Source organism: Eumetopias jubatus, unplaced genomic scaffold, assembly GCF_037043125.1.
Source record: "Eumetopias jubatus isolate StellerSeaLion01/CBP00866 unplaced genomic scaffold, mEumJub1_p1.0 scaffold_11, whole genome shotgun sequence".
Classification (NCBI taxonomy): domain Eukaryota; kingdom Metazoa; phylum Chordata; class Mammalia; order Carnivora; family Otariidae; genus Eumetopias; species Eumetopias jubatus.
In genome coordinates, this window is record NW_028274817.1 from 127,066,372 (window position 1) to 127,085,131 (window position 18,760).

Genomic DNA, 18,760 nt, shown 5'->3' on the forward strand with positions numbered 1-18,760 from the left:
CCGGTCCCCCAGGTACACGCTGGCGAGTTCACAGAGCTGACCCCGGACAGGTGCCCAGCTTTACGAAACGTCAACAGAACAGAAAGGATTGAGCCTAAGCATCTTCGATCAGCACGTCCTCCCTACCGCCGTGGATTTCTCCACACCCTTCACGACACACTCCATACCCACACCTACACCCAACATGCACACCACCCACATCACACACCCCACTCCCCCAAACACCCCCACAGCCAGCACCTCATTTTGGATGAACACGTCCAGCAGTGGGGTCAGCACGTCCACCAGCATGTCCACCAGCCGGCTGCAGGCGGGGGCAGCCTGGCAGTGGGCAGAGCCCCCTTCGTCACAGTAGGTGCCGTAGGCGCGGGCACAGGCCTCCAGCACCGCCACGTCCGAGTGCCGCTGCACCAGGCAGTCCAGCTCTAGCAGGGCTGCGTCCAGGTACTGCGCAAGGCGGTGGGGGAGGGGGGCCGGTGGGGGGGGGGGGACAAAGGACCGGTCAGGGGATTACAGCACGGGGTGGAGAGAAAAGGTCAGGGGGTCGGGAGGTCGAGGGGGAAACTGCCAGTGGAAAGTTCAGGAGATCAGCGAGGAGGTCAGGGGGTTGAGGGGGAAGGCCAGGGGTTCATGGGCTAAGAAGAAAGGTCAGGAGGTCAAGGAGGAAAGGTCCGAGGTCATACGGGGAACCGTCAGGGGTCACAGGGTTGAGGGCAGATAAAGGGTCAGGGAGAAGATCAGGGGTCGGGTGGGGGGGAGGCCAGGGGATCACAGGGTTCAGGGAAAGGTCAGGGATGGAGCGGAAGGTCACGAGGTTTGGAAGAAGGTCAGCGGCTAAAAGGGCCAGCTGGAGCGCAGGGAGGGGGGCATGCGGCCAAGAGAAGAAAGTCACAGGAGTTGCAAGCATAGGGGTCTTGACTCTGCCACAAGAGTGGGTGATGGCGGGCCCCTGCAGTGTGGACAGGGAGGAGGAAAGCAGCCCCCCTGCGAAACTCCAGGGAGAAGGGACGTGGCCCCCATGCCGGGACCCAGATGGGGTGGGGGGCGTGGACCCACAGAAGGGGGGGATGTGGACCCAGAGGAGAGTGGGACGCGACCCCAGTGCAGGGGCATGGACCCTGAGGAGGAGGAGTGTGCCCTCTGCCCCGCGTGGAACTCCAGGGAGAAGAGACGTGGCCCCATCCCTTGGAGCCAGACAAGCGGGGTGTGGACCTTAGAAGGAGGGCTGTGGCCCCCAGGCATGGAGCTCAGGGAGGAGGAACGGCATCCTAGGACGTACCGAGCCCAGGCCGTCCATGTCGTACACGTCCAGGTTGCAATACTGTGGGATCTGCAGGAGGGGGGTCACCTTCTCTTTGTCTGCTGCAAACTGCCCAGAGAGGAGGCGTGAAGTGGAGCCTCGCCAGCCTCCCCTCGCTTCTGCCGCCTCCTGGCCTGCCCTGGAGCTCCCCCAGCCTCCCTGGGCTCTCGGCCTGGGGCCCTTCCCCACTTGGCACCTTGGAGAGCAGCCGGGGCAGCACCTTGACAAAGTGTCGGCTCATGTTGGCATGCTCGCGGCAGCGGCGGGTCCCGTCCACCTCCCTGGCCGCCTGCAGGCAGAGCATGCGTGGCCTGAGCCCATGACGGAGCCACGAGGGTCCCACGGTGGCCCTGGGACCTCCTCGCACAGGACCAGGTCACACCCAGCCAGAGCTGCCCCCAGATCAAGGACAAAGCTTCGACGGCTACTCTGCTGTTTCGTTTCCAATCGAGTGCTTCCCATGCAGGGACGCCATCAAGAACTGAGCTGTCTCCCCCAAGTTCACACCTTACGGTGGGCCCTAATCCAGTAGGACTGGTGTCACAAAACCGAGGGCCCAGAACCAGACACGTGCACAGAGCGGAAAATGACAGCCACGTGAGGACGGAGGCAGACACGAGAGGGACTCGACCACAAGCCCAGGGACACCTGGGGCCCCAGAAGCTGCAAGAGGCAGGGAGGACCCTTCCCAGGAATCTCAGGAGGGAGCATAGCGCCGCCCCGCCTGGATCTCAGCGGTTCTGCCCCGCCTGGATCTGACTTCTGGTCTGCAAAGCTGGGGCAGAATGCATAATTCCTGTGGTTTTAGGTCCCCCGGGGTACGATCTTTTGTCCCAACAGCGCCAGAGGCTCCAACAGAGGCAATTCAAAGGCTGGCTGACCAACTGCACGTCCTCAGAGCGTGCGCACGGCACAGGGAGGACTGTGGAGTGCCCTCCCCGGGGAGGCCGACGGCAGACACAGGAAGCAGGTGGCAGAGGGCTTGGCGGCCGGCAGGAGGGGTGGGCGGCAGCTGCGAAGCACGGCCAGCAAGACCTACCTGGGTGGCCAAGAGCCCTGCCCGCGGGGCCCACGGCCAAGTGAGCAGCCAGGGCGGCAAGCACAAGGCGGAAGCAGCAGAAAGCGGAGCCCAGGGCCAGGCGGGCGGGGGCGCTGCGTGGCCGAGCTGGGAGCGGGCACCCACAGAGCCCCAGCACGAGAGCCCCAGCGGAGCGGTCAGCACAGGGGACGAAGCGCATCCACGTGGGGGCGGGGGTGGCACTGACTTTCTTGCCCAGTCGGCGGCCAGCAGGTGGGCGGCCCTCTGCAGCCTGTCGCACAGCGGCCACGAGCATCTCAATGAGCACTCTTTCCTGCTGACTCGTCAGTGCTGCGGGGAGACAGTGGCCAGCTCAGCCCACTCGGACCCTCACCGGACACGGAATGCTCTGCAGTGGTGCGCTGCCCTGAGAGGCCTCGGTGGCCCAGCGTGGGCTCAGGGCACGTGGGGAGCGCAGCTGGGCTCCTGGGCACAACAGCGCCCCAACACAGCTCACGGACTCAGTGATGAGCAAACGATGGCAACCAGGCCCAGCCCTTTGCTCAGACTGCACGCAAAGCGAACCACTGTCGCCCGTTCACTGCAACGTGGGCTCCGCTGCACACATCCCTGGGCCGGGGCAGACACATGTGTTCCCATGACAACACCTGACAATACCTACAACCGCACATGGGCTCCCCTGGCATCGGCCCCGTATCCGGGGACACGGGTCTAAACCCATCCAGATGCGGGGACAGTCTGTCCACTGGCTGTTCTGCGGTGACTTTCACTCCTCAAATTCACACCTACCCAGAATCTCAGAATGTGAGCTTGTGGGGAAATCAGATCTTTGCCGATGGGATGAACTGAAAGATCTGAGATGAGCTCAACCTGGAGCAGGGTGGCCCTAAATCCAATGACAGGTGTCCTTGTAAGAGACAGAAAACGAGACACAGACACAGAGGAGAAGCCACGTGAGGACGGAGGAAGAGACGGGAGGGACGCGGCCACCAGCCCAGGGACGCCTGGAGCCCCAGGAGCTGGAAGAGGCAGGAAGGACCCTCCCCTGGGGCCTCTGGAGGGAGCACAACCCTGCCCCGCCTGGACCTCAGACTCTATCTCCACAGCTGGGAGGGGCTGGATTCTTGTTTTAAGCCACCAGGTTTGAGGTAATTTGTCACAGCCGCTCTGAGAACCTCGCACGTGGATCCTCCTGTCCAGCGTCCCACATCCTAGAGTTGGTTGCCCCTACGAGCCCAGGTACAGCCAAGGTTCATACACAGAGTCCATAAGAACAGAGGCCACGCAGCGGGGCCCCAGAAATTCGGGTCGGAGTAAAGGAGACGTCCTCACGATAAAGAAACGGGCCCCTCCGGTGGCCCCAGGGAGCATGGTTGAGGCTGCTGGTCCCGCCAGGAATGAGACGGGCCTGGAGGTCTGATACGTGGCCCTGGGACCCCTGGCTATTACCAAAGGACACCTGTGTCTGAAGCGGGGGGTCGGGGAGAGGGGGGTCTTAGAGGGGCGGGGCCTCGGCCGCAGCTCGGGGGGACAGTGTCAGAGGAGGGGGCCGTCTCCCTGGGGGTGGTGTCTGGCGGTGTCGGGGGGGCAGGGTCTGAGAGGGTTGGGGGAAGGGGGTCCCAGCCGCTGGGGGCTCGTTCACCAGGCTGCACCGCGACTCTGGGGCCCAGGCTTTGGGCTTCAGCGGCTCCCGGGCTGATCCTCTTACAGGAAAGCGGCCCGTGGCCCTCGTCCCGTGGACCCCCGACTAGAGACCTGTGAACCGCACCCTCCAGACCTGAGGTTCTCTCACCCCAGGGAAGCATGGCACGTGCCCCTCCCCGCGACCAGCCCCTCAAGGAGCAGACGCATCACAGGAGGCGTTGACGGGCCTGCTTGCGCCACATCCTGCCAACCAGTGTCACGGACAGCGTGGGCGGACACCTGGCGGGACAGCGGGGGGCAGCAGGGGTGGCGGGCCAGGGGAAGACGGGCCATATGGCGGGACACAGAGAGGGCAGGGACAGGGGGACACAAGGGGCATCGTGGGACACGGGGGATGGGGACCACGGGACAGAGACAGCGGGACGTGGGGGGACAGCGGGACACGGGGACGGCAGGACATGGGGACGGCGGGACACGGGACAGCGGGACATGGGACAGCGGGACACGGGGACAGTGGGACATGGAGGATGGCAGGACACGGGGGAAATGGGATGGGAGGACGGGGGAACAGCGGGACACGGGGACAGCGGGACACGGGGACGGCGGGACACGTGGGGACAGCGGGACATGGGACAGCGGGACACGGGGATGGTAGGACACGTGGGGACAGCGGGACACGGGGACCGTGGGACATGGGACAGCGGGACACGGGGACGGCGGGACATGGGGACGGTGGGACACGGGACAGCGGGACACGGGGGATGGGGACAGCGGGACACGGGGACCGTGGGACATGGAGGATGGCAGGACACGGGGGAAATGGGATGGGAGGACGGGGGAACAGCGGGACACGGGGACAGCGGGACATGGGGACGGCGGGACACGGGACAGCGGGACACGGGATGGGGACAGCGGGACATGGGACAGCGGGACGGGGACGGTAGGACACGTGGGGACAGCGGGACATGGGGACCGTGGGACATGGGACGGCGGGACACGGGGACGGCGGGACACGGGGATGGCGGGACACGTGGGGACATGGAGGATGGCAGGACACGGGGGGAAATGGGGGGATGGGAGGACGGGGGGGAACAGCGGGACACGGGGTGGGGGATGGTGGGCCTGGCAGGCACGGCAGGGAGGCCAGCAGGATCACGGCCCTGGTCCCCGACTCAGAGCAGGCTTCTGGCCACGCTCACCTTGGCGCCCGCCACGTGGCTCCAGCAGCAGGGCCGTCATGCACTCCCAGTTCCGGACCAGGGCGGGCGCTGCCTCCCACAGGCCGTCCACCAGGTACGGGACATGTCTGTGGAACTGACAGGGACGTGCCGGACATGTGAGGTAAGGATGAGAAAGGACACGCGATGACACGGGACGGGGAAGACACGGGACGACGGCACGGGGCGGGGAGGGCACGGGACGACGACACAGGGCGGACAGGACACGGCGGTGACACGGGGCGGAGAGGACATGGGATGATGACACGGGACGGGGAGGTCAGGTAATGACACAGGCAGGGAGGGCCCCCTTCCCAACCCTCCCACGTGTGGACACGTAAAGACACACGAGGACACCAACCCAGGGACGCGACTCCCACGTGCCCAAAGCAAGTGTTGTGCACACAGCAACCGAGCCCCTTTCCAGCCCAACGTGGGATGCGGGCATGGGACATAGGACATGGCATGGAAGATGGGGTGCAGGGCACGGGACACGAGTCCAGGTCCCTCACGTGGCTCGGACATCCTGTCCCCGGGCCCCACACGGCCACGCCCTCACCTCGCCCTGCAGGTAGAAGTCGATTAGCGTCTTCATGTTCTGCAGATTTCTATCAAACTCATCAGGGGGCTCTTGACCAAAGAAACCTTCATGGGGCGGAGGGGCCAGGAGCCTAGGGAGATCAGAGAAAGTGACCCCGACGTTGGCCGGGGGGGGGGGGCGAGGGGGCCGTGCTCCTGGCTGGGCGCCCGGGTCCTGGGGGGTTGGGCCGACCCGCACTCCAGCATGCATGTCTGCACACACTCGCCACACAGAGACCCGGGGCGCAGGAATACCAGGAAGCCATGGGGGCACGAAACAGACCGCGGAGGAAAGGTCCAGAACTGACTTCTGTCTGTCCGAGCCGACTGTCAGCTCGGACCAGCACTGGGGAGGGAACCAACCACCAGACTGTCCCCAGTCGCTGCACCTCAAACCCCCAGAGAAGCCGAGAATGGGGAACTTGACCCGAACGTTAGTGAGGGCAAGACAGCCAGATGGCCCAGGAGGGGCCCTCAGGAGCACAGGGCTTCAAGGGGCCTCAGGGGCCCTCAGGAGACCCTCAGGGGGCCTCGGGGGGGGGGGGGCCTCAGGGACATGGGGCTTCAGAGGACCTCAGGGGGCTTCAGAGGACCTCAGGAGCAGGGGGCTTCATGGGGCCTCAGGGGCCCTCAGGAGACCCTCAAGGGGGCCTCAGGGGACCTCGGGGGCAGGGGGCTTCAGAGGACCTGAGAGGGCCTTAGGTGGCGCTCATGTCCAACCTGTTCTGTCCCTCAGGGCCCAACACCTGCCGACCCCCTGGTCATGTGCCCTGCCGTTCTTGGGGGTCCTGGGGCCTCCTCCCGCCCCCCACCCTCCATGTGCACATCTGCAGCTGGTGGGATGTGGGACACGGGACATGGGACCCCACCTCCAACATCACAGTGACATCACAGCCCTGGAGACCCCATCGGGGCCCCAGGGTGGCCAGGCACCCACCTTACCTCTTACAGATGAGCTCGCCCGCAGCTGTGGCCATGGGCCTGTAGGCCGCGTACACAAACTGGAACAGGAAGACGTACTCCATGGCGGAGAACACGCCCACGTAGTGCCTGGGGGGAGACACTCGTGAGCCCAGGGCCCCTGCGCACGGGGCTCTGCCACACGGACCTGTGCACACGGGGCTCTGCCGTACGGATCTGTGCACACGGGGCTCTGCCACACATGCCTGTCCCCGAGAGCAAACTGAGGTTCTCTGTTGGGCCAATAGCCCCAACCTCGGCTTCCCCTAGATGTGGCCTAATCTGGAATTCCAACCAGTCTGAGCTCACCCAGGGCAGCCCACAACCCAGGATGTGAGCTGAGGCCACATGAGAAGATGCCACGTGAGCTGAGGCCAGGTGAGCAGGATCCCAGGAAGGCCTGCCCTCCACAGCGCCTGCGGCGTTAGAGTTGGTTCCTTCCCCTCTAAGCCGCCTGTGAGCCCCAAATTAGGGGAAAAGCTCTCCGTCCTCTCCCGCGTGTGCACCTGGGGCACCTGTCAGCCCAACTCTGCCCAACCCTCCACCCCCCCCAGGAGCAGCGCTCCTGACTGCAAGCAGGTGGCCATGCAGGGGCACACACGGGGGGGCAGCAGATGTCCACGGGTACCCATGGTGGGAGCGTTTGGGGCATTTGGGTGAGGGACACCACTGGCAGCGTGTGGAGGGACATCACCAGCGTGAGACCCTTTGTCCAAATGCATCCACTGAACCCACGTGTGACACAGCATTCACCACATCACAAGTGGAGCAACCTGCCAACGTGGCCACGTGGGCATTCCCAAAACCAGCAGAAACCAGGGCAGGCGGCCTACACGCCACAGTGCCTGGGGTTCGAATGAAGGTGGGAGACCCCCAAGGACGTGGGGAGGCCCCAGACAAGGGAGTGGGACACCTGCATTCACCCTCGGGCACTGCACACAGCAAGGAGCGTGTTCGGCAGGTCCACGTCAGCCCTGTCCAAGCCTCAAGCCCCAAAGCCACATGGTTCTGAGCCCACCTGGGGACTCAGGCCAGGGTGTGGCCCCAGGACCTGGCGCTTTGCCGCGCAAGGGCCCACGAGGTGCTGGCACAGCTGTAGCCCGAAGGCGTGGGAGCAGGATGGCCACGGGGATGGGTTAGGGTTAGCCCGGCGGACACACCCTTCCTCCCCCTCGTGTCACGTAGGCCTTCAACGGATTAGAGAGGGCCCACCACACCGGGCAGGACGATCTGCTGGGCCCGCATGTGAGTCTATGCAGGGAACTCCTCACGGACTCTGCGGAATCATGGGTAAGCTGCGCCCCGCCCCCACTGTGAGCAGTCAGGTTGACACAAGGCTTCCACTGTCGTCACTCCCTTACGTGCGTGGGCAGCTGCCGACCTCCGACCCGTCGCAGACCCTCAGCGATGGGAGGGAGCCACTCACACGCTGGACAGCTTAAGCCCAGGAGCCTGCTCCACGGGCCCCACGGCCACCTGCCACGGTCCAGGCCCATCCACTCGGCCGCCCATGAGCCTCACCGTGGGCGGCAGCCAGCTCGCAGACACACGTCCTGGGACGTCCCCACCTCCGTTATCCTCAGCCAGTGCCCATAACGGGCCTGCTTCTAGATGCACGTGTCCACACGCCTCCTGTTGGCTCCGTCTCTCTGGAGGGCCCCGACGGACACAGCGGCCATGGGAACACCAGCGAGCAGGACATGCAGCTACCCTGGGCCACCCAGCCTGCACAGGGCAGGAGGTAGAGGCCACGACCCCAGGCTGGAGGGGCCCCCCCACAGCCAGGCCCACAGCGCCCGTGAAAGACACAGCATCTGTAGGACACAGACCTCAGACAGGGCCACTCAGAGCCCAGGCACGGGAGACAAGAGCAAAGCCACCTCAGAACGCGGTCTGAGCACAGCAGAGACTCCGCGTGGGCGTGAGACACCCTGTGGTCGCGCCACCACATCCACAGCGACCCTGCGGCCCGGGACCCAAATCCTCCATCCGGTTCTTCCAGCACCTTCTCGCGCCACGTGCGCGCACACTCCCTCCTGCCACCAACTCCAGGCGCATCCCGGGCTCTGCAGGGGCAGGCAGCAGCTGGAGGACTAGATGGGGACCTCACGTCCCTGCCAGGTGTCTTGTACTCATGTGTCAGGAGCCACACAGGTAAGAGCTTCTCTGTGTTGCTGTCGGTGGGCTCACGGCCACGAGTGCAGCCTGCACTGTGCTTGGGACAGTGGTGGGCAGCAAGGCCCCAGCAGACACGCATTCCCGCACCCGGGCCCCAACCCGGGTCGCGGTGCCCGTCTGCACTCTGCTCTGTCCAGACGGTTCCATTTTATAATACAACTTATCACCCACCCACTGCTCCTGGGTGTGGGCATCAGGCCAGCTGGCAGCAGCACCGGCCACTCACGGGACCACAGCACAGCACGGACGAAGCCCGGAGCCCGGACCCCCGCTGCGACAGTGTCCATCTGGGCTGCGCCAGATGCAGAGCCGTGAGACGGTCCAACGCCCACCTGGGCCCGCTCTGTCCCCAGCACGGGGCAGACAGATGGCACCACGGGGAGGCACCCAGCCTTTGGGGTATAAGACATCCCCACAGCACCCTCCCCGGTGTCTATGCACAGGGGCCGAGCCGGAGGTCGTGTCCCCGTGTCCCCTGTTCCAGCACTGCCTCGCGTCAATGCCTGACACCTGACTCACTGAGCAAGGAGGCTGCATCCTGCACGGGGCACGTCCAGGGGAACAAGAGCCCCACGTCCCAGCCTAAGTGCTACTTGGGACCCTGGAGCTTCCAGAACGTTCTGCAGGCCCAGCCAATCGTAGCCACCCCGACACCAGCCCCTCGGAGCCCCTGACACAGGGCCAGCAGCGGACAGGAGGGGCCAGGACCCCAGAGAGAACCCCCAAACCCCTGAGCGCCAGGCCCTCTCAGGCGACCCAACGAGCCCCTGCGGTGGATCGCAAGCCAGGATGTTGGTGGCAGAGTTCTGAAACCCAGCAGGAGCGCAAGCCCCGAGTGGACGCTTGGCGTGTCTTACTTAGCCGGACACGCGCCTTTGCCCGCATGACCACGCATCCCCACTGTCCGCCTCCATCACGTGTGGTGGCTGCACGCCCCCTCCTGCCCCCAGCCGGCGGACGCATGCATGGGCGTGAGTACTTACACCCGGCGGGCCCGCGGCACGGGCACGGGGACCTCCCGCCGGCGAGGACACCACACAGGTGTGAGTACTTACAGCCAGCGAGCGTGCGGCATGGGCACGGGGACCTCCTGCCGGCGAATGCACGGCACGGGCACGGCGACCTCCAAACAGCGGGCGCGCCGCATAGGCACGGGGACCTCCAGCGGGGAAGCGCATGGCACGGGAACGGGGACCTCCAGCGGAGAAGCGCATGGCACGGGCAAGGGGACCGCCAGCGGGGAAGCGCACGGCACAGGCGCGGGGACCTCCCGCCGGCGAGCACGCGGCATGGGCGCAGGGACCTCCAGCGGGCAAGTGCGGCACGGGGACCTCCAGCGGGGAAGCACACGGCACGGGCAAGGGGACCGCCAGCGGGGAAGCGCACGGCACAGGCGCGGGGACCTCCCGCCGGCGAGCACGCGGCATGGGCGCAGGGACCTCCAGCGGGCAAGTGCGGCACGGGCATTAGTACCTACAGCCGGCGAACGCGCGGCAGGGGCACGGCGACCTCCAATCGGCGGACGTGCCGCACGGGCGCCGGGACCTCCCGCCGGCTAGCACGCCGCACAGGTGTGAGTACTTACAGCCAGCGAGCGTGCGGCATGGACACGGGGATCTCCCGCCGGCGAGCATGCGGCATGGGCGTGGGGACCTCCAGCAGGGAAGTGCGGCATGGGCATTAGTACCTACAGCCGGCGAACGCGCAGCACCGGCACGGTGCAACCGCCAGCGGGGAAGCGCGCGGCACGGGCACGGCGACCGCCAGCGGGGAAGCGCGCGGCACGGGCGCAGCGACTTACTCGGATATGAGCCTCAGGAGCTGCATGCACTCGGATGTGATTTCCGGCTGCCTGTCCTGCGTCATCGACAGGATTCGTTTCTACGGAAGGAAGACCACGAAACGAACAGGCTCCGTTCCAGCACCGTCTGCGTGACACAGGGCACCGCACACCCCCCCCCCCCACCGCCACCTCACAGGACGGACTGCCCCATCGGAGGCACCCCCACGTCAGCAGCCGACTGGCAGCCTGGCACCAATCACCCCCGAGGCCGGGGCGGTGAGGACCCAGGCTGACGCGCACGACGCCAGCAGCGTCCTCTCCCGCCCCCACTGCACGGTCGGGTCCCCACGCCCCCCAGGCTTACAGCCCCGCCTCTGTTCTCTCCCCGCAGCAGTACCGAGGATGCGGGGCTGGGTCGTCCCCTCGTGGGATGGGGCATCCAGCTACGTCGCTGGTGCCCTCAGATGTCAGTACCACCCCCCCACAGGCGCTAGCACCCAAGCGTCCCCAGACTTTCCTAGTGTCCCCAGCTGTCACTGCTGGTGCGGATGGACCGTGAGAGGGAATTGTGCAGAAACTGGAAGCAGAAGCCTGGGATCCTCAGGGCTTCAGGGAAGCACCCTGAGGCCGCTTCCACCAGCGCTACTGGCCAAGCACAGTCGCCCGGAAGACCGCGGTCTGCATCCCTGCCGGTCTGGGGGTGTGAGCTCCACACAACGTGTGCCCATCCAGAGGACAAGCCTACATAGTGCTTCTTTCCTACGAGGGATGGTGGATGACTACTCTGCACAACCTCTATCCCCAGAAACGGGCCATGGGTCCCGGCTGGCTGGCACACGGGGTTGGCACCACACCGTCCTCCTCCGTGGGGATTCACCACCACCTCCAGGAGGCCCTCCATGCCCCCGTGGACACTGGGGTGTCCGCACTGGGCTTTCAACCTCCACTCACTCCTCTCTACATGTGGACTTTACTTTTCCCAGAGACAGTGGGAATCGCCACGTGGAAGTCGGGACCACAGGGCAGGGCACACAGTCGTCCCCAGAGCTGCCTGACGTGAGACCCTGTCCCCAGACCTGCCAGATGTGGGACCCCATCCCCACACACTGCCACGCATCATCTCACAGGGTCACAAAACCAGGACCGGAAGCTTCTGCCCCCCTGGACACAACGGCGCCCTGACAGGGCCCAGGGCATGCTGCCCCCAGCTCGGCCCTTTGCACGGTGTGGTGTTCCAAGGTGCAAGGGTCGAGAAACGGCAGGAGGTATGGGAGGGCCATCTGCAACAGCCCCTCACCCTCATGGGCGGGGGCCTCCCTGCACCTGGAGGAAAGGCGCATCCTGAGCTCCCAGACAGTGCAGGGGATTGTGTTCTCGTCTTTCCCTGGTTCCCACTCTTCCTCAGGTGTGAGATCACTCTTCTGGGGGTCTCCGCGTCCTGGGAATGCTCCCGGGTCAGGGAAGACTTCTATAAATACACGGGCACGCATGGCTCCTGGCTGTCCGGCCTCACTGGTTTCCTGCTCAACCCCGCTGAAGACCCTGACACGGTCAAGGAACGCTGGGTTCTCCCCCACACCCCCAAGGATGAGATGACCCCCACCGGGTGGCCCCTGCCACACAGGCTGGCCCTCCACGTTCACTGGGCACTTCCGTGGCCCGACCCCTACTCCCCTCCAGCCACGGGTCCCGGGTTGGAGTCCTCGACTGAGCAACGGTAGTCCTCCAGAATGGGCAGTGGGGTCTCGTGACAGTGTCCTGGGTGATGGCGTGGCCCCCGAACTCAGGAACAAGCTGGTACCAGTGCACCATGGGCTGCACCCCTGCACTGTCCCGTGCAGCTGACTACTGACCCACAGTCCGGAGCAGCTCTGAACCTCTGCGAGGGGACCCTGGAGACTAACTGCATCAGCTGCTCCTCCATCAGGTCAGTGGTGCTGACCCTGCCAGCTTCCGCACCACAAGTTAGAGGTCAGCACTCCCACTGGCCCACTGGGGGTGTGCACGGGCTCCAACCTCAGCCCTGCACACACAGCACCCTGCTGCCGGGGTCCACGTCACCCGGTGGGCCGTGAAGCACGGGCAGCTGGGCCCTGGGCTTGGACACCCAGAGAAGCTCCCAGTTCCTCTTCTGCAGGACAACAGCCCCGAGCACCGGGCTGAGACGTGGCCGGCACTCTAGGCCAGCCAGCGGCTGCTGGACACGGCCCCACTTCCACACATCCCCCGAGATGCTTGGGGACATGGACGCCGGGCACCAGCCACGGGGGGTGCAGCAGCGAGATGCAAAATCTCACTCACCTTGAACTTATAGAAGAAAAGGCCCAACTTCATAGCTGACTCTCTTTTCTCATAGAGTGCCTTCAGTGCCAGGATGCACTTCATCCGCACACTCGCGTCCTTCAGGACAGAGAAATGGGGTCCAGTTACCACGGAAGGGCAGCCTCCCCACCACAGACTCTCAGTCAGAAATGCCTCTGTCCATGACAGCACAGATCAGCCCTCAGCCTAGAACATTCTAGCTGGGACATGGAGCTTTGCAACCCCCACGCAGTCCAGAAACATGCCTGCTGGGCTCTGAACTGTGCATCCCAAACTCACATGTTGAAATCCTCACCCCCAGGACATCAGGATGGGGCCGTATTGGGAGGTGGGGTCTTTAAAGAGGGGATTAAGTTGTAAAATGAGGTCCCAAGGGTGGGCCTGATCCCATAGGATTGTGTCCTTACAAGAAGAGCGGATGAGGACACAGACACCCCCAGAGACGACCACGTGAGGACACGGGGAGAACACGGGGTCCACATGCCAAGGACAGAGGCCTCGGGAGGAACCAGCCTCGGCCCCTCACCTAGATCTCAGACTCCCAGCCTCGGCCCCTCCTGGATCTCAGACTCCCAGCCTCGGGCCCTCCTGGGCCTCAGACTCTAGCCTCGGCCCCTCCTGGATCTCACACTCCCAGCCTCAGCCCCGCCTGGATCTCAGACTCCCAGCCTCGGGCCCTCCTGGGCCTCAGACTCTAGCCTCGGCCCCTCCTGGATCTCACACTCCCAGCCTCGGCCCCTCCTGGATCTCAGACTCCCAGCCTCGGGCCCTCCTGGGCCTCAGACTCTAGCCTCGGCCTCTCCTGGATCTCACACTCCCAGCCTCAGCCCTGATTGGATCTCACTCCCAGCCTCCAGGACTGGGAGGAATAAATGTGTGTTGTTTGAGCTGCCCTGCCTGGGATGTCTTTTATGGCCACCCAAAGTGACTAATTCAATGCCCACAGCTATAACAGCCCTGGGCATCCATATTGTATTTTGTTTATTTTTCTAAGGCTCCATGCCCAACATGGGGCTCGAACTCAGGACCCTGAGATCAACAGTCCCACCTTCCACTGAGTGACCCAGCCAGGCTCCCCTGCAAGATTTTTCTTCTAAGCAGAGAAAACATGCATTTGTATCCATGGAGTTACCAACGTTTTATCTTCTGAGAGATCTCGTCCAGCATCAGTGTCCTCTGTGTGAGTGAGAACACAGAGGCACCCTGATTCAGAAGAATGTACCCAGGGGGCGCCTGGGGGGTTCAGTCAGTGAAGCATCTGCCTTTGGCTCAGGTCATGATCCCAGGGTCCTGGGATTGAGCCCTTCGCTGGGTTCCCTGCTCAGCCTGATTCTCCCTCTGCCCCCTGCACCGCTCCCCTCCCCACCGCCGGCTCATGTGTGCACACACGTTCTCTCTCTCTCTGAAATAAAATCTTAAAAGAAAGAAAAGAGAGGAAAAGGAAAAAAAAGAAAAGAAAAGAAAAAAGAAACAGGCACCCGGACCACCAAATCCAAAGTGGAGGGCAGGCACACAACCTTTCTACGCCCCACTTCCTTCTCTGCAGAAAACCAAGTGAGCCCACTGAGAGATCGTTTCAGGGGATAAAGAAGCAGAGTCCAAAGCAGGACACAGGCTCAGGGCCAGACATGAGGCACAAGGTGGGGTGAGGCTGCTCAAGGCTGACCTGCTTGCAGGGGTGCACCAGGCGGCTGCCTGCAGGGAGAGCCCACGTCTTCTGCACTCGGGGGTCAGTCCCTGCAGGGGACGTTCCGACAGCCACTCCCGGGCTCTGAAGGGTGTCACAGTGCCCTCCCAGAGGTCTGTCGCCATGCCCCGAGCAGAGCAGAGCACAGCGGGGTCGGGACAGGAGGGAGGCCACCCTCTGCATCCCAGCTCCCCAGGCAGCAGAGAGCATCCCGGCAGCCACCACACGCCCCACGTTGCTGGAACAGCCGCCCTCACCGGACCCCTGCAGGCCCCACGTTGGCCACAACCGGTGCCCTGACCGGCCTCCTCCCTCCACACGTGGGCTCCCTTGGCCGAGGCCCCAGGAAAGTCTCTATGCTTGTCTCTTGTGCACTAAGCCAGTTGCGCACCCCCCACAAATAAAAAGCAGAGACGTCTGCTCCAGACCCATGTCTGTGACCCCCAAAATCCATATGTTAAGTCCCAACCCCCCAAGGGGATGGTATGTGGAGGCGGAGCCTCTGGGAGGTGATGGGGTCATAAGGGTTAGGGGTAGGGTGAGATCTGGGGAGCCCCCTCGCCGCCTCGCCCCCTCCTCCATGTGAGGACCTGGTGAGGAGATGCCCTCCGTGAAGCAGGACAGAGAATCCTCTGCAGACTCATGTCTGCCGGCACCTTGGCCTGGGACGTCAGAGCCCAGCCGTGAGAGCAATGAGCTTGTGCAGACTGAGAGCCCCCGCTGGTGGTGTTCCGCCACGGGGCCCACACAGCACACTAAGCAACGGCTCGACATTCCAATCCCCCTCCCCTGCCCTGCAGCAAAGAAACCCCGTCTTCACAACCCAAGACCGGTCACCACGCATGACCGACAGCTGCCCTGCCAGGCACACCGATCACCGGCAGCAAGCCGAAGCAAACGTGCCGTGCGACCTAACGGGGAATAAGCCACCAAGCTGTGAAAACCCACAGATGATGCAGAAACTCGTTTGGGGCCTCACCCGCAACAAGCACACAGAGCAGTGTGTGCACCGCACAGAGATCCCTCCCCACACCTGCCCGCTTCCCCCCCCGCACACCTGCCCGCTTCCCCCCCGCACACCTGCCCGCTTCCCCCCCGCACACCTGCCCGCTTCCCCCCCCGCACACCTGCCCGCTTCCCCCCCCGCACACCTGCCCGCTTCCCCCCCACCGCACACCTGCCCGCTTCCCCCTGCCACACACCTGCCCGCTTCCCCCCCGCACACCTGCCCGCTTCCCCCCCCGCACACCTGCCCGCTTCCCCCCCACCGCACACCTGCCCGCTTCCCCCCCCGCACACCTGCCCGCTTCCCCCCCCGCACACCTGCCCGCTCCCCCCCCGCACACCTGCCCGCTTCCCCCCCACCGCACACCTGCCCGCTTCCCCCCCCACCGCACACCTGCCTGCTTCCCCCCCCGCACACCTGCCCGCTTCCCCCCCCGCACAGCTGCCCGCTTCCCCCTGCCACACACCTGCCCGCTTCCCCCCCCACACACCTGCCCGCTTCCCCCCACACACCTGCCCGCTTCCCCCCCACCGCACACCTGCCCGCTTCCCCCCCCGCACACCTGCCCGCTTCCCCCCCCGCACACCTGCCCGCTTCCCCCCCCGCACACCTGCCCGCTTCCCCCCCCACCGCACACCTGCCTGCTTCCCCCCCCGCACACCTGCCCGCTTCCCCCTGCCACACACTTGCCCGCTTCCCCCCCGCACACCTGCCCACTTCTACTCATGCACACCTGCCCGCTTCCACCCCCCCACCTGCCCACTTCCACCCACTCACACCTGCCTGCTTCTACTCATGCACACCTGCCTGCTTCCCCCCCACCGCACACCTGCCCGCTTCCCCCCACACACCTGCCCACTTCCACCCCACTCACAGCTGCCCGCTTCCCCCCATGCGCACATGCCCACACACCTGTCTGCTTCCCCCAACAAGGCAAGAGCCCCAGCTCGGAAGGCCAGAGGAGGAGGAGAACAAAACAGGACCATCAGTTCCAGAAACATGAAACACAGCCGTGGGGCCGTCCCAGGCAATCCTTAGGGCTTCATCACGTTTAGTTCTAACACAGAGGGCATCTATTCAGAAGAACTGACTTTTGCTCGTTTATGTCCATGACAGGAGAAACACCGCCCAATGTTGGTAACTGCGGGTGTCCCCAACACACATTTGCGCTGCTGGGGATGTGAACGTGCAGGATTCAGAGCTACTACCCGGAGCAGGCGCGTGCTTAGGATTCCCTGTGTCAGGCAGTCTCAGGACTGTGGACGTGTCTCCCAGTTTGAGAGCGGGCAGCAGACAGACAGGGTGGATGGGGCGGGCAGCCTAGGACTGCACACAGCCGACCCTGCCCCCGTGTGCCTGCCCCATTAGCTAAGCTAGGGACCCAGATGCAAACCCTGTGCCGGAGGGCAGACACGAAGGAGGGCCACGTCCCCATTTCTCCAGGGCACAGGTGAGCCCCTACAGCCTGAACCCTCTGTCACCCCACAGCGAGGACAGCTACAAAACTGCTGCTTTGTGGAAAGCCTCCTTCACAAAGCTGGACTCATGAGAACCGTCCGGGAGACACGTGCTCGCTCCACAAACGAACCAGACACACGACACACCTGTGGGCCCTCTCAGTGGAGGCGGCAGACCAGCAGGGCGCACATACCTTGTCGTACAGCATCCAGCCGATGTACTTCAAGTAGTTGTTGTCCAGGAACATGTCTGGATACAGCCTGATCCAGCAGCCAAGTTCCCCCATACAGATCACACGGATGTCCGAGCTGATGTCACTGAGAAATGAAGCGAGATTGTCACCGAAGAGCCAGGCAATGTCTTCAGCACAGCGGGGTGCACGCGTCAGCATAATGCTGAGTGAGGCTAAGACAGCCTGAGACACAGGGGACACGCGGGGAAGACGCACACTGAGGCTCGGTCACGGCCCGAGTCACAGGGGACACGCGGGGAAGACGCACACTGAGGCTCGGTCACGGCCCGGGTCACAGGGGACACGCAAGGGAAGACGCACACTGAGGTTCAGTCACAGTCTGAGTCCCGAGGACACGTGGGGAAGACGCACCCTGAGGCTCGGTCACGGCCCGGGTCACGGGGGACACACGGGGAAGATGCACACTGAGGCTCGGTCACGGCCCGAGTCACAGGGGACACGCGGGGAAGACGCACACTGAGGCTCGGTCACGGCCCGGGTCACGGGGGACACGCAGGGAAGACGCACACTGAGGCTCGGTCACGGCCTGGGTCACAGGGGACACGCAAGGGAAGACACACACTGAGGCTCGGTCACGGCCTGAGTCATGGGGACACACGGGGAAGACGCACACTGAGGTTCAGTCACAGTCTGAGTCCCGAGGACACGTGGGGAAGACGCACCCTGAGGCTCAGTCACGGCCCGAGTCACGGGCCACACACGGGAAGATGCACGGCATCAAGGCTAACCCTTACCGGTAGCGGGGCACAAACGTCCTCTTGAAGAGCGCACAGATGATGTTGTCGATGGCCATCGGCTTGTTCTGGAACTGCAGCGGCAGAAGGATGGGTGTGTTGGACAGAAGCAGGGGTCCGCGGGCCCCTCGAAGCTGCGGCGGGTGTGCAGGAGGCCCACACGCGGCCCTCTGGGTGGTCGCCCCTCACCGTGCATCTGCATCCTGTACCTGGACGGTTCTGCCACCACAGGGCCGCAGACCCTGCCGCCTGCTCTGATCTAAGCCTGCTGTGCCCTCCACACACAGTGTCGATGCACACATGTGCACGTACAGGGCAGGGATGCAGGGGCGAGTGGTGAGGGTGAGGGGTGTGCGGGTGAAGGGATGTGGGTGGGGGAAAAGGGGCATGGGGTGGGCAGGAAGGGGCATGGGCTGGAGGGCAGGGGTGAAGGGGTATGGGGTGACAAGGTAGGAGGGTGGGTTGAAGGGGCAGGGGGGTGAAAAGGCCAGAGGTGGGGGTGTGGGGGTGCAGGGTGGGGGCAAAAAAGTGAAGGGGAGGGGGCAGGGGTGAAGTGGGACAGAGCAATGGAATGAAGGATGGAGGTGAAGAGGCTGGGGG

The 18,760-nt window shown here is 64.4% G+C and overlaps 1 protein-coding gene across 1 annotated transcript in view; it reads right to left on the bottom strand.

The window, feature by feature from the left end:
- Nucleotides 1-18,760, bottom strand: part of LOC114218064 (cohesin subunit SA-2-like) — a 56,095-nt gene that overhangs the window by 11,995 nt on the left and 25,340 nt on the right. The window contains exons 9-19 of the mRNA XM_088028588.1: nt 18,161-18,234; nt 17,367-17,490; nt 13,002-13,100; nt 10,719-10,798; nt 6,722-6,829; nt 5,760-5,871; nt 5,183-5,297; nt 2,566-2,669; nt 1,497-1,589; nt 1,280-1,369; nt 241-447 (exon numbers count right to left, since the gene is read on the bottom strand). Coding sequence (XP_087884714.1) covers nt 241-447; nt 1,280-1,369; nt 1,497-1,589; nt 2,566-2,669; nt 5,183-5,297; nt 5,760-5,871; nt 6,722-6,829; nt 10,719-10,798; nt 13,002-13,100; nt 17,367-17,490; nt 18,161-18,234 — 1,206 coding nt within the window. The remainder of the gene's footprint in view (nt 1-240; nt 448-1,279; nt 1,370-1,496; nt 1,590-2,565; nt 2,670-5,182; nt 5,298-5,759; nt 5,872-6,721; nt 6,830-10,718; nt 10,799-13,001; nt 13,101-17,366; nt 17,491-18,160; nt 18,235-18,760) is intronic.